The following is a 24,851-nucleotide window of genomic DNA, read 5'->3' on the forward strand; positions in this document are numbered from 1 at the left end:
GTTAACGTATACTGTATTATTAATTTCAGGGGTTAATTTTGTGATTCATCAGTTGCATATGATTCTGGACTTTCTGAGTGGAACTTGACCCATTGATTAAAAAAGTGATTTGGGGCACCTGGGTGGCCCAGTCGGTTAAGAATCCAACTCCTGATTTCTGCTCAGGTCATGATCTCAGGGTCATGAGATTGAGCCCTGCATCAGGCTCTGTGCTCAGTGAGGACGCTGCTTGAGATTCTCTCCCACACCCCCTGCCGCCGCCCCTGCTCTCACTCTCTCATGCTGTCTCTTTAAAATAAATGAATCTTTAAAAAAAAAAGTGATTTATTTTCATGGTTCTCATAGCCCTTTACTTCTGTATATCAAGTCTTAATAGCTGCCTTGGGACTGCATCAGCTCTATGGTATTTTGGAAAAATCTTTTGATCGACTTTAAAAGCCTGCTGGCAACTCAGCCTCACACTTGGTCTCTATGTATTTGACTTAGTCCTTACTACTTCTTGGCAGCCTCTAGGTCAAGGGAAAATGATTATCATTCTGCAAACCATTTGGGTACCTAAGGCTCTCTCTCTCTCCCCTGACGGTATTCGATGTATAATGTACTGGCCAGATTCCATATACATATTTAAAAAATTGAGAGAAAAGATCATAAACATAAAACATAAACATATACAGACACACACATACACCTTTTAAAAATTTTTTGCTTATCATTGGCCTTTTGGAAGAGATGTCATACAAACTGCCTGAATGAAAGTCAGACACCATCACTGATGCAATCAATTTACAGATTTGCAAGAAAATACTGTTGCCTATTTGGCCTCTTGTTGAAGATTTGCTCACACATTATGACCATGTATAATCTACAGATGCCCCCGTGTAGTTGCACGTCGTGGTTAATCACCAGCACTGTCAATGACTCTGAAAACCCCACTTCATCAAAAACCCACTTAAATAACCACCCCCATAAGCATCCTGTTTTTCATAATGTGTTCTCAGACCCAGACACACAGAAACTTTCCTCCTCATTTATGTCTGATGCCTCTTATGCTGATTTTCTGACAAACCAGCTTTCTAAAAATAGGTGACCTATGGAGAGGATCCATAAGACCTTCTATTTCCCTGCAGCCCAGCTGGTCAGAAACAAAAATGTAGCGCTTCCCCTCTGCCAAGACCGCTGCCACCCAGACAGTCACCCTAGGTGACCACTGACTACTGCTGCTAATCCTTTTCTTCCTGGACCTTCTCTGCTTTTAACAAGAATAGACTTCACCCCCTTCTCCTCCAGAGAAGTGTTTCTGAAATTTGAATACAGATACCTTTAAAAGAAAAAGAAACACAGACTTCTAATGTGTAAATGAAATTACCTTGTACGACACTAATCATATACGAACAAGTAAAATATCTCATTATATGTCCGACCGTCCTACAGCTCCAAGTCAAAACTCATTCACACGTGAATATAAGCGACGCATGAATGAATTAATAATACTACAGTGATGGCACTTTTTAATTGAAGTATAGTTGACGTACAATATTATATAAGTTTCAGGGGTACATTCATGGTGATTTGACACTTACATTATAAAACAATCCCCATAAATCTAGTTACCATCTGTCACCATACAAAGTCATGACAATATTGATCATACAGCCATGACTTACTCTATAAGTGGAACTTTGTCCCTCTTGATCACCTTTACGTATTTTGAGTACTCCTCTAGCCCCTTGCCCTCTTGCAACCACAAATTTGTTCTCTGTATTTATAAGTTTGTCTTGTTTTTTAGATCCCAGTGTAAGTGAAATCACATGGGACTGGTCTTTTTCTGACTTATTTCATTTGGCATAATACCTTCTAGGTTCAAATGGAGAGATCTCGTTCTTTTTTATGGTTGAATGATATTCCATCGTGTGTGTATCTACACACACATCTTTATCCGTTCATCTATTGATGGGCATCTGGGCTGCTTCCACTTCTTGGCTATTATAAAAAACACTGCAGACAATGTAGAGATGCCTAGGTCTTTTCGAAATAGTCGGTTTGCTTTCTCTGAAAACCCAGCAGTGGAATTATCGGATCACATGGTATTTCTATTTTTAGTTTCTTGAGGGGGCTCCATGCTGTTTTCCGTAGTGGCCACATCAATATACGCTCCCATCAACAGCACAGGAGGGCTCCTTTTCCTTCACATTCTTGAGAACACTGGTTATTTCTTATCTTTTTGTTACTAGCTATTCTCACAGGTATAAGGTGATAGCTCATTGGGGTTCTGATTTGCATTTCCTGGAGGATTAGTCATGTTGAGCCTCTTGTCGTGTATTTGTTAGCCATCTGTCGCTCTTCTCTGGAAAAATGTCTGTTCAGGTCATGTCATGTCATGTCATGTCTGTTCAGGTCATCTCCTCATTTTTTAATCAAATGGTTGTCATTTGGGTGTTGAACTGTACAAGCTCTGTATACATTTTGGATATTAACCACTTTTCAGATATATCATTTGCAAATAGCTCCTCCCATTCAGTATGTCGCCTTTTAGTTTTGTTGAATGTTTCCTTCACCGCACAGAAGCTTTTTAATTTGATGTCGTCCCACTTGTTTAGTTTTGCTTTTGATGCTTTTGCCTGAGGAGACAGATTCCTACAATACTGGTAAGACCAATGTCCATGGGTTTACTGTCAACGTTTTCTTTCAGGAGTTTATAGTTTCAGGTCTTTAAGTCTTTAATCCATTTTGAGTTTATTTTTAAGTAAAGGAAGTGGTCCAGTTTTATTCTATTGTGTATAGCTGATCGGTTTTCCCAAAACTATTTATTGAAAAGACTTGTCTTCTTCCTCACTGTATATTCTTGCCTTCTTTGTCATAGATAAATTGCCCATATAAGCTTGGGTTTATTTCTGGGCTCTTTTATTCCATTGATCTCTGTGGTCTATTTTAGGTGGCACATGTATCTGATTTTAGACGGCACATCCCTATAATTATATGACTTTGGTATTTACTGCTACAGAGCAGGTTAGGAATGAGGAATAAGGTTAGAAAAGCCTGTGCTACTCTATGTTGTAATTCTCCGACTACCCTACTTCTATTTGAATAATGACCAATCTTTGTAGGAATAAGTTTAAAAAACATTATTGTAAGAGGTATTAATTGGGAAAACCCATGTCTTTTCTAGGCCATGATGGCATGTGGTTGCTAGTCTTCTGTTTCATCTTATTGCTATTAAATGGATAGCTGACTGGCCAATGCAAATATGATTACAGAGTACACACAACCCTGGAACTTTGTTCTGTTATTTCTAGAATTAGTCCAGGTTGAATATGCAAACATGACAATTACTGCCTGTAAATATTTGAGCTCTTTGAACACTGTTTGGCTCAGCTCTGTTACTTGTAAGACTTGTTTCCAGTTTCTTCACTTGATGACCTATTATGATTAACTATCTTTTTCCTGTTCAAACTTGAAAGACTTCAACTTTACGCATGTAACTTACAGTAGGAAATATGTAAGACATTCTGAACCTGAGCTTCAAAGCAGAGAGGATTTGGAAATTGGATATAAAAGGCAAGTTGTGACAGCTTTCTCTTTATCTGGTAACTATTAAATTATCTTTGCTCAGTTCTTTTTATTTTCTAGTCAGTTTTCAGAGGATGTATCATAGTAGTTAAGAGGATTGGCTTTATTGGGCAGAAAGACATGGGTTTGTATTCTAATCCTGCTATTTTCCAGCTCTTTTTTGTGGCCTTGAACAAATTACACAACTCTTGGCCTCATGTTCCTCGTTTGTTATATGTGGAGAGTAATAAACTCATAAATTTTTGTGATTTAATGATGACATATAAAATTCTTATTCCCATGTTTAGCACACAATAAGGGCTCAAAAGTATAAATATTTGAAGGTTTTGATGGCAATTACCTACGGTCAATGGACGTTTATAGCAGGAAAAAATAATCAGGGGTGTTATTTGTATACATTTTATTAGTGATACTTTTTTTTTGACATAACTAAAGCCTGTAACCTTGATCTTTTTTTTTGTAACCTTGATCTGAAGTATCTTCATTCAATATACATAATACTATGATTATCTGAAATAAAACAAATCAAAATTTCAAAATAAAACACCAACACATATTTATGTCTTTGGATCATATTCTCTAATCAGAGGACTTGTAAACCTGTGTTTCCAACTGTATCTTATGACCTGAGGTACAAATCCATTATACTTGTTAATGTCAGTTCAACCAATACTGAGTGGCTCCTATAGGATGGGGATTGTCACAGGGACTGGGAGTCTGTGAATAACATGTCAGAAGGTGGTTTTGTTTTTTACAGGCATGCCTATGAAATGGGGTGGGGGAGAGATAACAGAGGTGACTTCAACGCCTACACTCTATGCTAAGACATAGGGCTGCACCTGTGCTGTGGGGGACAGAATCAGGATCTTGTGCTTCCATCGAAGGGTGTCAAAATTAAAATTTTGTCTTTTTCTAGACCTGGGTCCTGCCTTCTATCTAAAATCTTGGATTCATTTGTGTAGATGCTGGTGAATTCATGGGCATAGCTCACAATTCTATCTTTATCTGGGGATTTTTCTGAGTAAAGTTACAATGAAAGAAAGTCATGATAAAATTATACATCATAAAACTGTTAGGACTATGTTTCATATTATAATTGTATTTCATATATTTTAAAAATTCCATCTTCTAAGTCAATCAGTCCAAACATACCAGAATTGTCTTCCCTGTAGCTCTCTCCCTACCCACAGTCAATGTGGTGCTTAATGTTATTCATTTCCACTACCCCTGCTTCAGTTAGGCCCGTCTTATATTCCCCTTTATTGCAAGTCTCCTGCAGGACTCTACCTACGCGTGTCTAGGGAGGATGTATCAAGAAAGAGCAGAACTGTCTTTTTATCCTTCAATACTTTCAGTTGTTCATTAATGTCTATATCATAAATTCCAAGTATATTAGTAATCAAAAACCTTAATTGGATCTAAATCAACCCTTCCAGCCCTACACCCCGCTATCCTCTCTATGCACTCTTTTCTTCAGGTAGCCTGGAGTTTGCAAAATACTCCAAACTAGGAACATTCTGACTTGTGTGCTTTCCTTCGCCCATCCCCCCCATCTCTTCCACTTGTTAAAATTTCATTCTTCCTTACAAGCTGATCAAGGGACTAAATAAAGTGTTTTCACCCTTTACTAAAATATTACAGGGTTTTCAATTTTCCAGATGTCTTAAGGAAAAATTTCTTTTACAAGTCATAATTATCTCAGGATAAATTATATCCATAACAGCCTCATAACTTGTAATTTTACCATGGTTTGCTTGCTTTATGGCTTTATTTAGAAAAATCCATGGATAAAGATAACTTCAGGAACTCTGCACAGGGATTAGACAGTCACCCAGGTAAAGAAATCCAACCCAATAAATATCTACACAACTTTTCTTTGTTAACCTGTGGAAGCTTCCCTCCTGGGGAAGGTGTCTTATACTCTATCCCTCTTGACCTTTCAGTTTCATGTGCCCTAGCAGCCTGCTTTTTACATTTTACTCTCAGCTAAGTTACTGTACGTGTAGACAAAAGAAAAAAAGGGGGGGGGGAAGCTCCACAGTACTCGTTTCCCCATTCCCTACATTTTTGTCTTCGAGACAGAATGTCCGTCTCTGTCCATCTCACACCAATCCTCCCATGGTAGTGAGTGGAGATACTGCTTTTCCCATAGCATAGATTTACTATCTGTAAATAATAAATTTCTGGGTGACAGGTTTGTTTAGGGACTTCTAAACATCACCGTGGAAGTATAAATTTATATAAACATTTAGTGGAAAATTCAGCGGCATGTACCAGATTACAAACTGAGTATAGCTTTTGCACAATTCTAATTTTAGAAAGAACTTTAGAAATATCTGGACCAGTGTACAAGGATGATCATGAGCCATTATTTCTGGAACTGAAAAAAACAACCTACATCCTCATGAGTAATGGGTTGACTAAATATACTTTAAATGAACACTCTTCATATTAAAAAGACTGAGATATACATGAACAAATATGGTAACATTCACAAAATATTATCAAGTAAAAAGGCACAGAGTAGAATGCTAATCCGTGTTTGCCTATGCAAATAATTTGGAGGAAAATACACACCAAAACACTGATAATGGTTATGTGACAGGAGTCAAATTATAGAGAAACTTTGTTTTATACTTGTTACATACTTTTGTATTAATTCAGTGTCTTACAATGGTAAATTATAATTGCAAAGCTAAAATCTTTATATTTTTCTTTGCTAGAAAATCATGGGGAAAATGTGTTATTCAAAGGGAAGATTTATCATTCAATTCTCTAAAACAATGTCAGAAGACAAAAAAAAATTGTCAGCAAGTCATGGAGTAATTCATAAATCCTACATTGGTTTGGTAAAATGAAAGCCTAAATATTAGGCATGTAAAATGGGGACAGAAAGACACCATGGAAAAGGTTCAAAGTGACTGTAACATGTGAAGTTCACAGTATACGTTTCAGAGAAAGTTTACATAAGCCACTTTAAATATAAAACGGATTTTGGAGCGCCACCTTACAGGTTAGCAGCCTTACTAGATCATGGCAGTGGATCCTGAATTCTGAAGCCCATCATAGATCCTCTAAGTGGAAGCTATTCAACTCGTTATTAGTGGCGAGATCAAGACAGAATGCGTTTGGGCATTAAATCCCCCTTGGAAAATGAACAGAGAAGTCAGGTTAGTGTCTTTTTATTCTATCGTAAATACCTGTGAATGAATATAATCTAGACCCCAAAATTACATTGTGCAACTACTTCAAAACCTTTATATTTTCTTTCATTCTAGATATTCATGTTTGGATTTTGACTAGGTGAGTGTCTGTATTTATCTAGGATAAATATGTTCATTGAAAACAGTCAACCGTATCTCCTCATAAGGTGCAAGAACCTCAATTTCCTCACCTTTGGAGATCAAAACAGATGATGATCAAGGACCCAAAAAAGCTTGGGGCTAAAATGTCCTTGAGAAACCAGCTGCTTCATTATTTTAATGATATTACTGCCTATGCTAAAGTAATCTTATGATATTCTCTTTTTTAGAGAGGAGTGGGGAGGGACAGAGAGAGAGAGAGAGAATCGCAAGCAGGCTCCATGCCCAGCACAGCACCCAACACCAGGCTCAAACTCACGGCCCTGAGATCACAACCTGAGCCAAAATCCAGAGTCAGATGCTTACCTGACTGGGCCACTCAGATGCCCCAATCCAATGACTATCATAGCTACTTAGACTTAAAATGATTTTTAGAGGGATCCCTGGGTGGCGCAGCGGTTTGGCACCTGCCTTTGGCCCAGGGCGTGATCCTGGAGATCCAGGATAGAATCCCACGTCGGGCTCCCAGTGCATGGAGCCTGCTTCTCCCTCTGCCTGTGTCTCTGCCTCTCTCTCTCTCTCTCTCTCTCTCTGTGACTATCATAAATAAATAAAAAATAAATTAAAAAATGATTTTTAGAGAAATGAATTAGTTGACACAGGAAGTATAATTCATGTTCTGAAGAATAATGGTCTTATAAATATATAAATATATATATAGAAATATATAGAAATATAAAAAAACACATTCTTTGCAATTAATTTCAGTTATAACTTAGAAGTTATATATATGTGCGTGTCATATATATATATATATATATATATATATATCACAACATTCTTTGCAATTAATTTCAAATTTTAACCCACTGTATTTTTAGTGTTAGGAACCCCAATATTGATCTGGGTCAAAGGAGAGTTGTATTCGATGATCTGTGCAGGTGGTAATTAAAGTCAGGGCAAAGTGAGGTAGATGAACACCTGTCATCGGGTCGGTCATGGACAGATGCTTTTTGAGTAGGAGTCGGTATCTGGTAAGAGGAACAGCTCAAGTCTATACACCGGTTCCCAGGAGTCAGAAGCCGCGTAGCAGACATCCTCTGGTGCAGCAGCCAAGAGTGCCAGGTAGAGGAGACTTGATGCCAGGGACAAATGAGCAGGTAGTGACACTCTCGAATGGCACCTGTGCTGGTCAACTCTCTGTCTGCTTTCAAACGGATCCCCTGCCTTCTCCTTGCTTGTCCAGTACCTCCATTGTACCCTCTCCCTTGGCTTTTGAGTAGACTTGGTGAGCGGCAGACGCTCGGTGGGAGACTCGAGGACCCAAAGCAGACAGAAGCTAGGGTACCTCTCCCCAGCAAACCTGTGGTGTAGCCTCCGTGGTCTTGGAGCCGCCTCCACGGTTGCCCTCAGTCCAGGCATTGCTTGTTCCAACCTAGTTTGCTCTCATTTTGAAATAGCCTTGATTTTGTTGTGTGGCCAGGTGTACTACAGGTCGAGGGAAAAGAAGGAGGAATTTACTTTGCGTCGTCAGAAATTTCTCTCTGTCCTGGAATAAGAAACTTTAGGTAGAACATTGCTATTAAGACATGATAATCAACATCTGTGAAGAGGACATGCACAACCCGCAGGTGCCTCCATGTATTCCATCTTCAACTTACTGTGGGCCGGGAAATCATGTGTACAAAATGCAAAATGAAACTGCTGTAGAAGTCCCATCATCAGCTAGGAAGCATCTGTGGGGACTTGCTGAGAATTTTAAAAATAGCACCTTTCTCTCCTTCTGGGGTTAGGCTAGTTGCTTGAGGAGTGTTTCTTTTGATTCTGGATACAGGTGATGACTTTGGAAGCTCATGGAGACAGAAGTGGTAGCAACCGATAACCATCTCACATTCTAGGTTCTGGATTCATGAGAATCCAGAGCCCAGACGCTGGAAAAGTCTGTGCAATAGCAGGGCTCAGCTACAGTAGAGCTCTATTCACTGTCAGAAAACCCATCCTACAGACGCCGTTAGGGCGAGCAGGGACTTCAACAGCCTCTACTGAGTGAGGCCCGCCTTCCTCCCAAGAGTGTTCAACTTTTGATTTATGATGGCGATGATCATGCACTATAACCCCCAAATAAAAGCACATAAAAGATAAAATAGACTATAGGATTTTGAATGCTTTAGTTTTACAGATCTGGAGGTTTTATTTTTAAAATTAGTGTTTATAGACCTAATCAAATACCTAAATAATACAGTATTCTTTATGTGATTACAGTTCTTGAATTTTGACGCAGAATTTTCTTTTCATCTCTCTACAATGTCTTCTATATTCTTTCTATAATATTCCCACTCCTATTTTCCGGAATTTCTCTATGACATGAGCCATTATATCAAGACACTCTAATCTTTATTTAAATTATCAAAAAAGGAGGTAAATCCAGATTCTTATTTTTTCCAAGTCTAATTGGGATTATACTATTGTTCATTAAGTCATATCAGATCAAGTAATTCCCTCATGAATTTTCCCCTCAAATTGTTTCAGTCTATTTCTTTGTCAGTCTTTTCATCTGGGGTTTGCTTGCCCTCAAAGCACTTACCGCCTCCTGCCCAACCCATTGCCTTCATCGGCCGGCTTCCTCAAAGGTCTGTTTCCGGCCAGTTTTGTACACTTAGCGCTTCCTCTTTGTCTGCATCTGCTGTGCCACAACCCGCTAGTTGGCAAAGCCACCAAGGTCTTCTTATATTGATTTCTCACCATTGGGCAGCTTGCCTGCAGTTTGGGTTCACTAATATCAAATGGTTTAGGTCTGCGGCGAGGGCACCAGCTTCCCCTCGTTGACAGGAGTTCCCGAAAGACCTGAAAATTCCCCTTGTATGGAAACTATTTCTCTGCTTTGCCTTCAGAAAATGAGCGATCCTTCTAATCACCCGGGTTGCATTTTCTTTCTTCTTTTTGTAAAGTGGCTGGTCCCAGTAAACCTGTAAATGTTCCATCTTACTGGCTTTGGCAGTGTTCCTTCCTTTGCAAAAATATCTAACTCAAGGAGACCTGATGCTTCAATTCACAAGAAAACCTTCTTGCTAAATCAAACCAACTCTCCAGGGATCCTTCTCTGAAGCAGAAAGTTAGAATTTGCTGCACCTGAATTCCTGTGTTTGAAACCGGGATTGTGTTACATCATCTAGAAAACCCAACCCAACCCAACCCAACCCAACCCAAGCTCTTCCTCAGCATCAGTGTGTACGTCCTACAGTGAATAAGGGTTCCTCAGCAGGACTTTTTCCTCCCGTTGAACAGTCATGAACAAAAATGATATGGCAAACATTGATAACTTGTTAAAGTGAATATGGTTAACAAATTTTTGTACACTTTTGCATAGTGGGTTCCCTTATTACATACAACTAGATTTTTCATTATCAAGAGAAACCATAGCACTGCCCTTTAACAAATATACCTACTTTTTTATTTACTAGAGGAAGGTCTTACTGTGGTGGACAGTTGGAGGACACGAAAGCCTTTTCCTAGAGTTGAAATACAGGAATTTCACGGAGTCCTACTTTTACTCATTCAGATTATTTATTGTCTTATAGTAGGTGTACGTACAACAGTAATCAATAAACAATAAATAATATGAAAGTGTCAGAGTAACCACCATATAGGATTTACCATGTTTTCTTGATGTTTTTAGAGTTCTATGGTCCTTCCTGGTGTCTGACCCCAGCAGACAGAGGGCTGTGTCATGCCAACGAGAGCCGATTCTACTATAATTCAGTCATTGGGAAATGCCGCCCTTTTAAGTACAGTGGATGTGGAGGGAATGAAAATAATTTCACTTCTAAAAAAGCATGCCTTACAGCTTGCAAAAAAGGTATCAAGGGCATCTTTCCTATTAATTCACTAGCATCTAAGATAACAAACTGCATGGAAATTATGAACAAAGTTTAAGAAAATATTATGAAATTCATTCTATTTATAATAAGAAACCAAATATTATAATTTAACTACTATATGTCCCCCTTTCAACTACATTTAGAGGATATTGCTGCAGATGTTAACTACAATTCCTTGTAATGTGTCTTTCACAGAAAAATCTATTTAAAACAAAACATTTTATTCTTTTAATATTTACACACTAAGCTTTCATTTTAAGTGATGATATCAAAATGTGTTTAGGCTATCTTATAATGCACAACATTAATGTAGTTACTAACTTTTTTCTGAATATAAAAACAATGCATGTTTATAGAGTCTTAATATATATAAATAGAAACCCCCTATAATTCCATCAACCATATGTTTGGTTTAATAAAATGAGCATGAATTTCTAACTGAAGGTGAATAATAAAAATCAATAACATGCTTATCCATTTTTGCTAATTCTTATATATGTGAAGTGACTTCCTTAGAAATATGTTGTTCTGCACAAAGACGAATTAAAGGCTTTTAAGCCAAGTTTTTTGTTTTAAATATTAAAAGATAAATTTGAGAACATTTTAGATAAAATGTTTTATTGTATCACTCTATTACTTTATTATGCATAATTGTTTCTCTTCCTTCTGCAGGTTTCATGCAAAGAATATCAAAAGGAGGATTAATTAAGACCAAAAGAAAAAGAAAGAAGCAGACCGTGAAAATAGTATATGAAAAAATTTTTGTTAAAAAACTATAAATTTGTTACACTATTACATCAGCTCTAAATATTTTGGATGAAGCTTTTCACTATATTTTTTTTCTTTCGTGAAATCCTTTTACTGAATATTTCCATGAGTTTTCTATGTACATATTAACTGCTATTAATACATTTGTATCAGAAGTCATTTCTTCGTCTATTCAAAGTGCATACTCAAGGGCTGACAACTATGAATTTACTTATTCTCTCAATCCTTTTCTATTTCCCATTGGCTATAAATTATCATATTACTGGCCACATCAGATCAGTCCACTTTTTCCTTTGGTGACCAGCCATTTGAAAATATGGTCGTGTATATGATGATCTCCTTTATAACCTATGCACAGATTAAAAAATACAGCTATTAAAGATCAAGCACGTTTTGGATTTCACATCTAAAGTGCTGCCAACCACTTTCTTCTGTAAGGATATCACTCTATTATGCATTTAACTAGAGCTGATACTAATACAATTCCATCATGTGCTTCCCTCCCTACACATACTTTGTCTCCTTTGGCATAAACCAGTACCTCAAATCAATCTTGAGCCAAACTACTATCTGAACAAAGAGTCAACTTTATTATGTGCCTGCCTGATTCTGATTGATTTAACTATTTTTTTACTTGCTTATGATCCATGATATTAGTAAAAAATGGTTGAACAGTTGTGTGTTAAGTACAGATCATGGGGCGAAGGGAAGCTTGGTAGGAGGGGAGTTTTTAATGGCAATCAAAAGAAAATTGTTCATGTACTTCCTAATTTTATTGTTTAACAAAAATCTCTCTTATGCCAAATAGTAAGAATATTTAAATCTAATGAAACTTACTCATTTATCATTAGACTTTGCACATAGTAGAACCCAGTAACTCATGTGTAAGGCGGGGGAATAAAAAGGCATATTATTTCTATAAAATAAGAAGATTCTACTAGAAAATCTATGTACTTATTCACTCTCAGTGAATAGCCTTCCCTTCCTGTATTCCTTCCTTTCTCTGCTGAGCCACGTACCCTCTGGCATTTCAACAGCCTCCTAGAAATTTCAGTTCGATAATGTTCATCTCCAACTTTGTATTTAAATTTGAACTTTTCATCCAGAAACAACTACTTCATGCACTTAGTTTAGCTGACTTCTCTCTAGCAATAGTATTAGAATTCCGCTTGTTCCTTAACCTTGAAAGTTTGAACCCAATCTTGACTTCTCAGTTTTCTTCATACACATATTTGACCAGTCTCTCAACACTGCTGCTTCCTTTTTCATAAGCTTCAGCTCCAGGCCTTTTGTCCCTATTGCATTCTTCACATCAGTATTGACTTAATTCCTAAGAATCAATTCAATATATTTCTCTACCTCTCAAAATTCACCAAGGACTCACTAATTGGTACTTACCCCTACCCCATCCCCCACAATTTCATTTTGATATGTATATTTTTTGACTTAACTACTGTTTTCTTTCTTGACTATTTCAATTTAATTAAAAGGGTATATACATTGTTCACTGAATACATCTTTAATTACTCAGCTTGTTCATGCTGATTTCCAACCTAAAAATATGATCTCTTCCCGACTATCTACATGAATTCAGGGTCCAGCTGATGTGAACTATAAAAATCACTATGTTTTGAGGCTAAATATGAAGTCCTAAGATATCATTACAAATCACTTCATCCTATGGCTTAAAAATTATATCATTATAAAATAGTGTCAATTTGTTCACTTAGAAATTTTATATCTTGATTATATAATACATATGTATAATACAAATATACACTATATATATTTGCCTTAAACTGGATCTTTGCTATGGAATTTGAGACTTTTAGATATCAAAATCCCTGTGACATATGGTTTGTTGTCATTTATACATGGATAGCAATACGTTTAAATAAAGGGTAACATGTCCTTAGGTCAAGTGATAAGTTGACACCAATGACATATAAATAACACATTACTGAGTTGAATGTTTTCTCCAACAACCATTCATGGGTTCATTACTTAATCAAGAAAGACTCACATTGAGATAGTTTGCAATGTTTAATGCACGAGTATTATTTTTACTGTGTTTTTAAATAAGAAGCCCTCTGGTGGTATTGTCTTGCCTTGTTTTACATAATCTAACATCTAACTGTGAATTTTATACAGAATTACATTCTACAACATTTATATATATTTACCTACTTTGTTTATTCTATGTTCAAAATTAACAGACCGTGCTGAAAACTGCTCAAATGATTTCAGTTTTTACATTATAAGAAATAAAATATTATCTTGATTAACAAAGTATAACTGTTATACTCGGGAAGTTTTTTATACCTTAAAAAATATAGTGTTCTTCAGTTATTACAAAGATTGAGTCCTAAGACAAAGAAAAAAATTGTTCCATAAGCTGACTTTTACCTCCTTTATTGGAAATTGCTAATGATTTCCTTTCAATTACAAATGTGAATTCATACGACTTATTTGTTGAAAAATTAATACACTATGCTTTACAATCCATACTCCATTCCATACATATTTCTACTAATCATCTTATATAATTATATATCATGTAACTATACATTTTATAAGTGACTTCCAATCTTGACTATTGAAGGTGTCCTGGCCCACTGCCGTGCCAGAAGGAAGAAAATGACATTAATCAACTACTTAGGAGAAATCTTAAGTTCTTTTATCAACTGCTCCTATTTTTGTCTCCCTTTTATGAATCATTTGAATTTAGTTTCCAACTTTTGACTTTCGGTTCTTTCCCAAGAACTTTAGCATAAACATACCTGAATTGCTTTTCCTGCATCCTGCTCTATGGAATAGAGAAGATCTTGTTATTCCCTTAGGATCAATCTCTGAACTACAACCACATAGCTGGTGTCTTGGCTAGAAGTATACAGAACACTTTTTAGGGGAGTAGTGATACATGGTAATTCATTTCATCAAAGAGAAGAGAGAGATGTGCAGGCACTTGGTCATATAATAAAATAGAGCATTATGGCAATGAATAGGATTTCCTCATCCAAAAATTCTGGTCAAAATTAGAAAGGCCAAAGGTATCTTACTTCAGTATAGATGGACTCACAGCATCATATTGTCAAGGAAACTCAACCTTTATTCCTGATTCTGCTGCCCAACATTTTTTGCCTTTATTTTTTAATCTCACAGTGTTTCAAGATGACTTCTAGAATTTAAGGCCCACATTCTCTCAGGTAATGTTTTCTAGAAAAGTTTAGATGCTCTTATCTCAAAGAATTGAAGTCCTGGCCTCAGTCACAAAGCATGAAAGAAATAACTGATAAGCTGGACTTCACTAAAATTAAAAACTTCTGTTCTGCAAAAGATAATATCAAGAGGCTAGAGGACAAGCCATGAACAGGGAGAAAATATTTCAAAAGATACATCTGATAAGAGATTGTGTGTTCAAAATATATAAAGAACATTTAAAACTAAAAAATAACCTTATTAAAAAGTGGGCCAAGGACCTTAACAGACACCTCACCAAAGAAGATCTACAGATGACATAAGCATATGAAAGGTGCCCCACATCACAGGTCATCAGTGAGATACACATTACAACAGTGAGCTCCTACTACACATCTATTAGAAGAGCTAAAATCAGGTACATGGACATGGCCAGATGCTGGCAAACATGTGGACAGAGCAAGAGCAATTCGTTTTTTATTGGTAGGAATGCAAAAATGGTTATAGCCACTTTGGAAAACAATTTGGCAGTTTCTTACAAAAGCAAACATATTCTTATGTACCATTTAGCCATCATACTCCTTGCTATTTACCCAAATAAGATGAAAATGTTTGTCCACACAAAAGCCTGCACACATATCTGTAGCAACTTGGTTCATAATGGCCATAACTTGGAAGGAGCTAAGATGTCAGCAGATGGATGGATAAACTGTGTTATATTCAGACAAGGCAATATTATACAATATCAAAAACAAACGAGCTACAAAACCATGAAAAGACATGGAAGAGTTTTAAGGAATGTTACTAAGTGAAAAAAGCCAATCTGGAAAGTCTACATGCTGTAGGATTCCCCAAAATATGATGTCCTGGAAAAGACAAAACTATGGAAATGGTAAAAGATCAGTGGTTACCAGGGGTAAGTAGGAAATGAAGGATGAGTAGATGGAGCATGGGATTTTCAGAATAGTAAAAATACCCGGTACCGTAAGGATGGAAATACGTCATTGCATATTTGTCCAAATCCATAGATTGTGCACCAGGACTGAACCTGTGTAAACTATGGGCTTTGGATGATCATTATGTGTCAGTGCAGGTTCATCAACTGTAAGAAAAGTACCACTGCGCTGGGGGTGGTGACAATGGGGGAGGCCATGCATATGTCATGACAGAAGATATACAGGAAAACTCTGGACCTTTCCTTCAATTTTGCTGTGAATATAGAACTAAAATTTTTTTTCTTATTGAAAAAAAGATCCTGGCCATACTCTTTTTGACCCAAATATCTTATGGCCAGCCTTGACCCAAATATCATGCTTAGAAAAATGTGACTTTCTGATTAACCAGGTTTGAGTCACAAGGCTACTCCAGGTATCCAACTGGCATAAGTACTCTCTGAAATTTGTGATCTGACTGCCAGAAGAGTTGGGTCGAAACTGAGGCCTCAAGCACAAAATTCGAGAAGACATTAAAAAAAGCAGTAACCAAGATAAATAACATTGCAATGCAGTATTTTTAAAAACTAGAGCAATTCATGATGAAAATATCAAAATTATTAAAAAGACAGGTTCAGTAATAGCCATATTGGAATCTGAGGCAAAAGGAAGAGAAAACCAATAATACCAATGATGGTTAAGAATATAAAGCTGGAAAAAAATAATATAAAGATGGTCCACATTTGGCCATTTTTTGTGCAATAAAAGGTACCAACAGAAGAAATAACCCAAATTATCATTTAATAGATAAAGTTCACTTGACCATATTCAACACCTGTTTCCTGATTTAAAACTTTGAGCAAATAGAGATCTTCCTTACCTAATGAAGCATGTCTATCTAAAGCATACAAGAGGATATGTCGTGGTAAAGTTTCAGAAACATTCCCATTAAATTCAGGGACAGGTTATCCAGGTAGTCTTCATTTTACACCAAAACAAAGAGAAACTGAAATTTGGCATGAATTATATCACAGTTATTTTCTCATCATATGCTTATCGTAAGTGAAAATCCAGGAAAATCATAAACAGAAATAATATGAGTATAGCACGATTGTTACAATGAAGTTCAACACATGAAATCAACAGCATTTTTGTACACTAAATAGAAAGAGAGAAGTTCACGGACGGCCAGCTGGTCAGCCAGAAGAGCAACTCCTCCAAGGACATCCGGGGTGACGAGATCACCTGGATCGAGGGCAAGGAGCTGCGAAACCATCGGGCTGCTCATGAGCAGCATGGACGACCTGATCCGCCACTGTAACGGAAAGCTGGGCAACTACAAAATCAATGGACGGACGAAAGCCATGGTTGCTTGTTATCCAGGCAATGGAACAGGTTATGTACGTCATGTTGATAATCCAAACGGAGATGGAAGATGTGTGACATGAATATATTATTTTAATAAAGACTGGGATGCCAAGGTAAGTGGAGGTATACTTCAAATTTTTCCAGAAGGCAAAGCCCAGTTTGCTGACATTGAACCCAAATTTGATAGACTGCTGTTTTTCTGGTCTGACTGGCGCAACCCTCACGAAGTACAACCAGCATAGTCTACAAGGTACGCAATAACTGTTTGGTATTTTGATGCAGATGAGAGAGCACGAGCTAAAGTAAAATATCTAACAGGTGAAAAAGGTGTGAGGGTTGAACTCAATAAGCCTTCTGATTCAATCAGTAAAGACGTCTTATAGAGCCTTTGATCCAGCAATACCCTCCTTCACCTACAATAATTGTTGACGCTATTTGTTAATTTGTGAATATGGATAAATGAGATAAAGAAAAATAGACAACCAGTTGGCATTTCAATAAGGAAATAGAAACAACTTTGTCATGTTGCATCAGAAAGAAGACTCTGACTATGTGACTTTGTACTGCATGACTGACTCCAAACCTGTGATTGCTTATGGGAAGAGTACAAGCTGCGCCACCAACTGAGAATGGTGTTGACATCTGGACATGAAATAAGTGCCCTGGGTAGAATTTTTTTCATTCTTATATTTTGCCAGATCTGTCGTCTAGATAAGTTCATTTCATCTCTCCCTTTTTTATAAAGTTTGAATTTGAAGTAATTTTTGTATGACCAGGTACAGTACATCAAACTGAATCGAGAAAAAATTCCAGTATTACTCCCCCAAATAGCATCGATCTATTTTTGTAAACTTCTTCGTACTATTAAATTTTGCCCTAAAAGGCCTCTTATCATGATTGTTGCCAGTGACTGATGATGACTTTCATTTCCTTTTTACTTACCATGAGAAAAGGAGCACTTTAATCACCACCTGAAAACTCAGATTGTTTTGTCATCCTGTCTTTTACACTAATTTGAGCTCTTAAAGATTGCTGCTGTCATGTTTCCGACATTGTTAATGACTAAATGTTAACAGTAAAACTACATCATTGTTTACTACCTAAATAAATAAATAAATAGAAAATAAGTACCAGCCACAACAGAATAAGAACCCTAATACACATAACAATAAATCCCATAAAAGATGTATACATAATTCTTTTAAAATCCTTCAGAGAAAAATCAAATATGTTGGGGAACACAAGAGCTAAATATGCTTGTCTTTATTGTAGCCCTTAGTATGTGCAGAAAAAGATCATGAGGACATGAGATTATGAAGGAAAAAATGTTAAAATACATAAGCATCTTTTGATGCTTTTGAGAGAGAAGGAGCACTCGAGGAGGGGTAAAGGGAGAGGGAGAGAGTCTCAAGTGTGGAGCCCCATGTGGGGCCCCATCTCACAGCTCTGAGCTTGTGACCTGAGCTGAAATCAAGAGTTGATTGCCTAAGCAACTGAGCCATCCAGGCGCCACCCTACACAAGCAGTTTTTTAAATTAAGAAATAGATGAGGGAGATCTCTAAGCTTCAAAGACATACAAAATGAAAAATGGATAATAAAAAATAAGCAAATTAGGAAATCAATTGAGGAGCCCAACCTTGAAGTAAAGAAGGTTCAGAAAAATGGAATAGCTAAAAGCGTGGGGAGAGAGATTTTAAAGACGTGAACAGCGTAGGTTTCCTTTATGGAAGTGGTGTCCCCTAACCAACCAAGGAAAACCCACCCAGCACACACACCCCCTATACACACGTGACATTTCAAAAACTAGTGATGAAGAGAAAATTCCTAAAGGTCAGAGAAGAATGTGGGGGAATAATCAGGGAGAAGTGGAAACAGAGTGGAATTGTGCCTCTCAATTGCAAGAATGAAGGAAGCCAGAATAAAGTTGGATGTGCAAGTGTGAGGGAGGATAACAGCTGTTCACTCGTTAAAAGGCTTTAATGCTAATTGATCTTTCAATTAGGTGCCTGGAATGCCTTCCCAGCAAATAAAAGTTAATTAAAATACAGTTGTTTAATGCTGTCACCTTCCATCAGAGGCTTGGGGGAGAAGATCTGGAGTGCGACCTAAGGTACGGTGTCTTGCACCAGTGCTGACACTACTTGGCGGTGACTTTGTCACCTAATCTCTTTAGCCTCACTCACATTTACTCATACTTGAACAAATGAACCAGACAGCCTATAAGAACTCTTCCAATTTTGGCATCTTGGGTTTTTATGGGGATGTCCTCTATTTAAAAGCATTCAACACCAATACCCAGCATGCCAAAAAGTGCAAAGATGCTCTGCGATCAAAAAGACAAACAAAAACCACAACTAGGAGAGGCGGGGCAAGATGGCAGAAGAGTAGGGTCCCCAAATCACCTGTCCCCACCAACTTAACTAGAAAACTTTCAAATCATTCTGAAAACCTACGAATTTGGTCTGAGATTTAAAGAGAGAACAGCTGGAAAGCTACAGTGAGAAGGGTTCGCACTTCTATCAAGGTAGGAAGATGGAAAAACAACAAAAAAAAACACAACTGGCCAGGCCCTTCTCTTGGTAGTAACCGCATCTCCTCAAGCCAAAGTGGTCCATTTTCGGGGGTCGGCTAGATTCCTTCAAGAGCAGCCTGTACTGATGCAGCTTGCCAAACCCAAGCTGACCACGCCTCTAGCGGATTTTCCTTTTCAGTTCCTGATTGATTTCCAGACATCAGATTTTTATGAGACGCTTCCAATATATTGCCCTGTAGGGGTTCCATTCACTTTGGGAGATGCTGAGTGCCTGGACATTTTGGCTTTGCTTAGATTTTTTAAGAATTCTGAAACACTTTTTTCTCTCTCAAGATTATATGCATTCTAGGAAAAATAAAACATGTGCTTCTGATTTGCACCGTATCATCAAGGCATTTCAAGCTCATGAAAGTTCTGAAATAATGATAATTTGATCTTTCTTAAATCATTCTTTTAAAATATTTATTTTACACACACACACACAGAGTGTGTGTGTGCGTATGTGTGTGCACACTCACAAGCTGGGGAGGGCACAGGGAGAGGATATTCAAGCAGACTGCAGCTGAGCACAGCGTTCCATGCAAGGTTCCACCTTCGGACCCACGAGATCACAACCTGAGCCCAAACCGAGAGTCGGATGCCTCACTGATGTAGCCACAGAGGTGCCCCATATTTTAAAAATAGTTGTTAAAGGAACTAGCAAAAACTAGTGAAAATAAATTATCTCTAAGTGTGGTACTAAAATCTATTCTAATAAGATTTAAGCAAATCCGATTGTAGCCAAAATTAATTCATTCTGTCAACATTGCTGATGATGTGCTGTTCTCCTCATTATGAGATAACATCGACCTAAATCAATTATGAACCTGACCATTGTTGGGGGTCTTGATCTATATTTAATCTGCATTTTCACAGAGGTTGTCACTTCAACATACTGATACCTTAGGCTGAAGATACTCTCAAGTTAGATACTCTCAAGTTACTCTGCTACTTCCTTCTTCCTTCATCAATTTTTGGAATTAAAAAACAAGAGGTTTTACTTTCCAAGAGTCTATTTTTTAGACTATTCCCTACTCTCCACAAACAATCCGCAACGTTTGCAAATCACTCTAGGGTAATTTCTAGAGTTTCTAAATGTGAACAGCTGTGAGCTACCCAAATGATCCATCTCGCCAAGAAATTGCCACTCTGGAGAAGAAACAAACAACTGTCAATATATATATATTTTTTTTTACTCAAAATATCTGACATTATTCAATGAGAAAGTCTTTGGAATTATCAAGATAAGTACATTAGGAAAATTTTTATTTTACTCTGCATACTCTCTTTTTCTCCCTCACAAATGATACATGCACACAATCAACCAGGGAGGGAGTTCTTTAAAATATAGTAAATCTTCAGAGTTTCAATAAACTGTCAGACACAAATATTTTAATATTTGTGTAATATTTTAAGGAGTATGGAAGAAAAAAAAGCAAAAAAAATCAAATCAAATAATGAAGAGTATAGAATTTGGATCCAAATCAACTTAGATTCGAACTTATTAGGCCTTGGTTTCCCTAATGGTCTCTTTATTGTGAAAAGACCATGAGGGTCAGAGCATGCGTGGAAAGTACTCAGCGCAGTGTCTGCCAGCTGTTAGCCTTTAGTAAAATGGTCAACTACTCATACCACAATTTGTTCATTATTCAATATTTTAGTAACCTGCTTCTGAGATAATTGCCCAAGGTGATGAAAATATTTTTAACATGGTAAGTTGCATAATGTGGGTAAAAAGGGGGTAAAAAGAAATCAGTGAGTGTTCTTTTTTATTTCTCTACTGAACCCATGTAAAATTTACCTCACAAAATTTAAATATGTCTTACATTTCTAAGAAATTTTGAGTTTAAAAAATGACCACCCTTATTCCTGGTGTCATCCTCTCAAATGCACCAGCATTCATAATATGAATAATATTGAAAAATGCATGATCTGGAGAGAAACCGGAATACAAATGTTTTAAATGGGAAAATAGCTAAGCTAGTGGAGTAGCTTTGATGTAAATTTGCTGGACACTGTGCTATGCTTTCCTATCTTGCGAATACTCACTTTCCTTTTTTCTACGTGGAATTATCTAACTGAAGCCCCAGGAACCAGTATCAGATGACTTATATTCCATACAAATTTCTTCCAAAAGTATCTGAAGTAGTTCGCCAGGTAAAATATTTTGCTAATAATGTTATCAAGAAGGACGGGATTAAAAACTAAATCATGTAGGTTTCAAGTTCCAGTTCTACCAATTTCCAGTTGTATGAATTTACCAAGATTCCATTCCCTCACCTGAAGGGTGAGAATAAATCCCTCACAGAGTCAAAGAAAGTAGCTAAAGCCCATAGCATAATTCTGGAAAAACGCCAGCTATCAACGTTAGTTTTCTTCTTCGAGTTCCCCTAAAACAGAACAGGCACTACTGGATGTCAAGAACGTAAAGATAATACTAATTAATCACTATTCGTTATTGAATTTGTCTTTATGCTTTACAATCAATCCAAAATAAGAGAGTCCTTTCCAATTACAGTGTTTTTATTTTCTGAATATCCACAAATACCACGAGAAGGGAATTTTAAGGATACCACATATATAAGGAACCATGGTTAACACCGTGGACATTGACTTCGGTGAATAACTTTGCAGAAAGACATGGAAACACTTGAGAGGAGAAGTTTTTGTACTTGCCTCCTCCCAGTGGCCCCAGCACCGCAGCCAGACCCAACCCCATGGAGACAAAGTGTAGGGCCTGACCTGGATGGGGAGACCCGTCACATACAGGATGAAATCCCAGTTCCTCACCATCATCTACAAGGTCCCACAGCTTACGTTCTGATGTATCCACGTGGGTCTCTCTTCTTACTGCCTGTGGCCCAGACCCTACTGACGGTCTAGACATGGCACCTGGACAGATCTCGTTCACTCACAATCGTTTTCTGGCAAACCCGGTGTGGCTCCCCCTTCCACCCCCCCTTTACTGAGCCAGCACCCTCATCCCGCAGTTGCTGGGAGAATGGGCTGCTAAGAGCCCTCAGCTGTGTCCTTCTCCAAATTGTCCTCAGCGAATGCTAACTCTTCCTCTAGAAATCACGTACCCCACTCCCCGAGGGCCTCACACACGGAAGACGGATTCCCTGGCACCAAGGGAGGCCCACTCTGCCAAGCAAATTCCACTCCAGAGCCCTCCCCTGGTCCAGCAATTGATAGTTTGGGTCAAATCCAGATTTTACTCGAGACCACAGGTTTGCTCACCTCATCCTTTTCCCAAATCTGCTCTGTTCCCCTAATGCTTTTGCCTAAAGCCTGAAGATCACTCTTGGAGCAAACCACTGGCATCCGAATCCTTCTTTCTAATCTATGGACTGTCTCGTATTTCTTCCCTTCTAGGTTCCAGGGTCATTATTACCTTCAGAGACAGTGGTTTTCTGCAGGAGATATGTTCTCCCTCCACCCTGTCCTCCCACCTACTCAGCTTGATTTGTGTCAGTCATCGAACGCACTTTTTTTTTCTTTCTTTCTTTCTTTTTCCTTTTTTTTTTTTTTTTTTTTTTTTTTTTTTTAGCAAGCGGAGCATCTAAGCAATATAAGCAAAAAAATAAGTGTATATTTCTTAATGTCTACCTAGGGATAGAAAGTAAACTCCTTGAGATCAAGGACCACGTCTCTACACCAGACCTTGTACTTGCAATATCTTTCCAAATGTTTGGCACATGGTAGGTGATCAATTAATATATGTTTAATAGACGATTATTGTTCAGAAACCTTGCTTTCTTATGATATAAATGTTTATAGAGATACATCTTAGAGGAAATAATTATGCCCTCAAATAATGTCTCCTTCAAATGTCAGTTGTATTAAGCCAAACAGGATCATAGCCAATTAGTGATTGATTTTTTTGTGTATGACGGATAGTGATGGAACATATATTTTTTATGCTTGAATACAGTGTGGGACTGATTTAGCACAGGTCAGAGACACCTTCACTCTGTTGTAAGCTCTTGAAGGTCTGGTTTGGATTCCTGGTCAGGTACACGGGAGGTAATTCCCTGTAGCCTAGCCATGGGCCTCAGAGATGTCTAGCTTTAGATCACTTCAGATATTTAAATATACACATTAAAAAATAAATAAATATACACATTACATGTGTACATGAGACGTATGTTCATTGGAAGACAAAAGATGGTAGGTCTCTTTTGTTTTAGATCATCATCAAGACCAATGTTTTTCCTGCTTGTTTGTTTTTAAGATTTTATTTATTTATTCATGGGAAACACACACAGAGAGAGGCAGAGACACAGGCAGAGGGAGAAGCAGGCTCCATGCAGGGAGCCCGATGCAGGACTCGATCCCAGGACCCCGGGGGTCATGACCTGAGCCCAAGGTAGATGCTCAACCGCTGAGCCCCCCCCCCAGATGTCCTGATGGTAGGTCTTTTTAATTTATATTTTAAAATTTATACTATGTTTTCACATTTAATTATGATTTTGCCTTTGCATCTATTTTATGATGTCTTTTCTCACTATTTATAAATTGATACTTTAAATGTATAGTGCACAGGAAATCCCTCCCCAGTATAACTCTATGTTATGTGCACCAGAATATTTTCTTATTAATCTTCCCTAGTTGTTGAGATTTATTTTTTTAATCAGAGAGAGAGAGAGAAAAAAAAAAGAATTTCATTTTTCAGCTAGGGAGCAGCTCTTTGCAATTTGAGAATGCTCAACACTAGATGGCAGGATGAGACTGTAGATACTAATTCCTCAAAGCCCCGTGTAGGATCTGCTACTTTCTCAAAGGTGTTGAAAATTCTGAGGCAAATACATTGTATTATCCTTTAATATCCGTACTGCATATGGTTCCACATTCCTTTATGCTTAAAATTTTTCACCGTACATAACAGAGTACACTATTGAAGAGAAAGACATAAACTATTAATAACTTTACAAGTTATAGAAATATGACAATAGCGAGTAAAGAATCTGGAGTGGGAAAACTTTCATGCAATTTGGCATCTTTAGAACTGAAAGCGCGGGCGTTTAATCATACGCCACTTAGGTCCACACACAGAAACTCCAAGTTAAATAAACCATTTATTCTTGTGACCAAGATTGATATTCTGCAAAGCAGAAGCAATATGGCACCAATTCACAATAAATACGTATCCACAGACAAAAAGGGCATCTCTTTCAATGCCAACTAAAACTGTCCTAGAAATAGGGAGAACTATTTTAAACTCTTCTGGGAAAGGAGACTTAAGTTTCCTAAAGGGATTAGGCA

The 24,851-nt window shown here is 37.5% G+C and overlaps 1 protein-coding gene and 1 pseudogene across 3 annotated transcripts in view; both read left to right on the forward strand.

Annotated features, from left to right (window-relative positions):
- TFPI (tissue factor pathway inhibitor) overlaps nt 1-13,748 on the forward strand; it is a 78,510-nt gene extending 64,762 nt beyond the window's left edge. For all 3 annotated transcript variants that reach the window (XM_055308547.1, XM_055308548.1, XM_055308546.1), the window contains 2 exons: nt 10,546-10,725; nt 11,420-13,748. In XM_055308547.1, the coding sequence (XP_055164522.1) occupies nt 10,546-10,725; nt 11,420-11,526 (287 nt within the window). In that variant the 3' untranslated portion in view covers nt 11,527-13,748. The remainder of the gene's footprint in view (nt 1-10,545; nt 10,726-11,419) is intronic.
- Nucleotides 13,749-15,655: 1,907 nt separating this feature from the next.
- Nucleotides 15,656-17,702, forward strand: LOC129498781 (egl nine homolog 1-like; annotated as a pseudogene).
- The last annotated feature ends 7,149 nt before the right edge of the window (nt 17,703-24,851 follow it).

The sequence above is a fragment of the Nyctereutes procyonoides genome, unplaced genomic scaffold, assembly GCF_905146905.1.
Source record: "Nyctereutes procyonoides isolate TBG_1078 unplaced genomic scaffold, NYPRO_anot_genome, whole genome shotgun sequence".
NCBI classification, from domain to species: domain Eukaryota; kingdom Metazoa; phylum Chordata; class Mammalia; order Carnivora; family Canidae; genus Nyctereutes; species Nyctereutes procyonoides.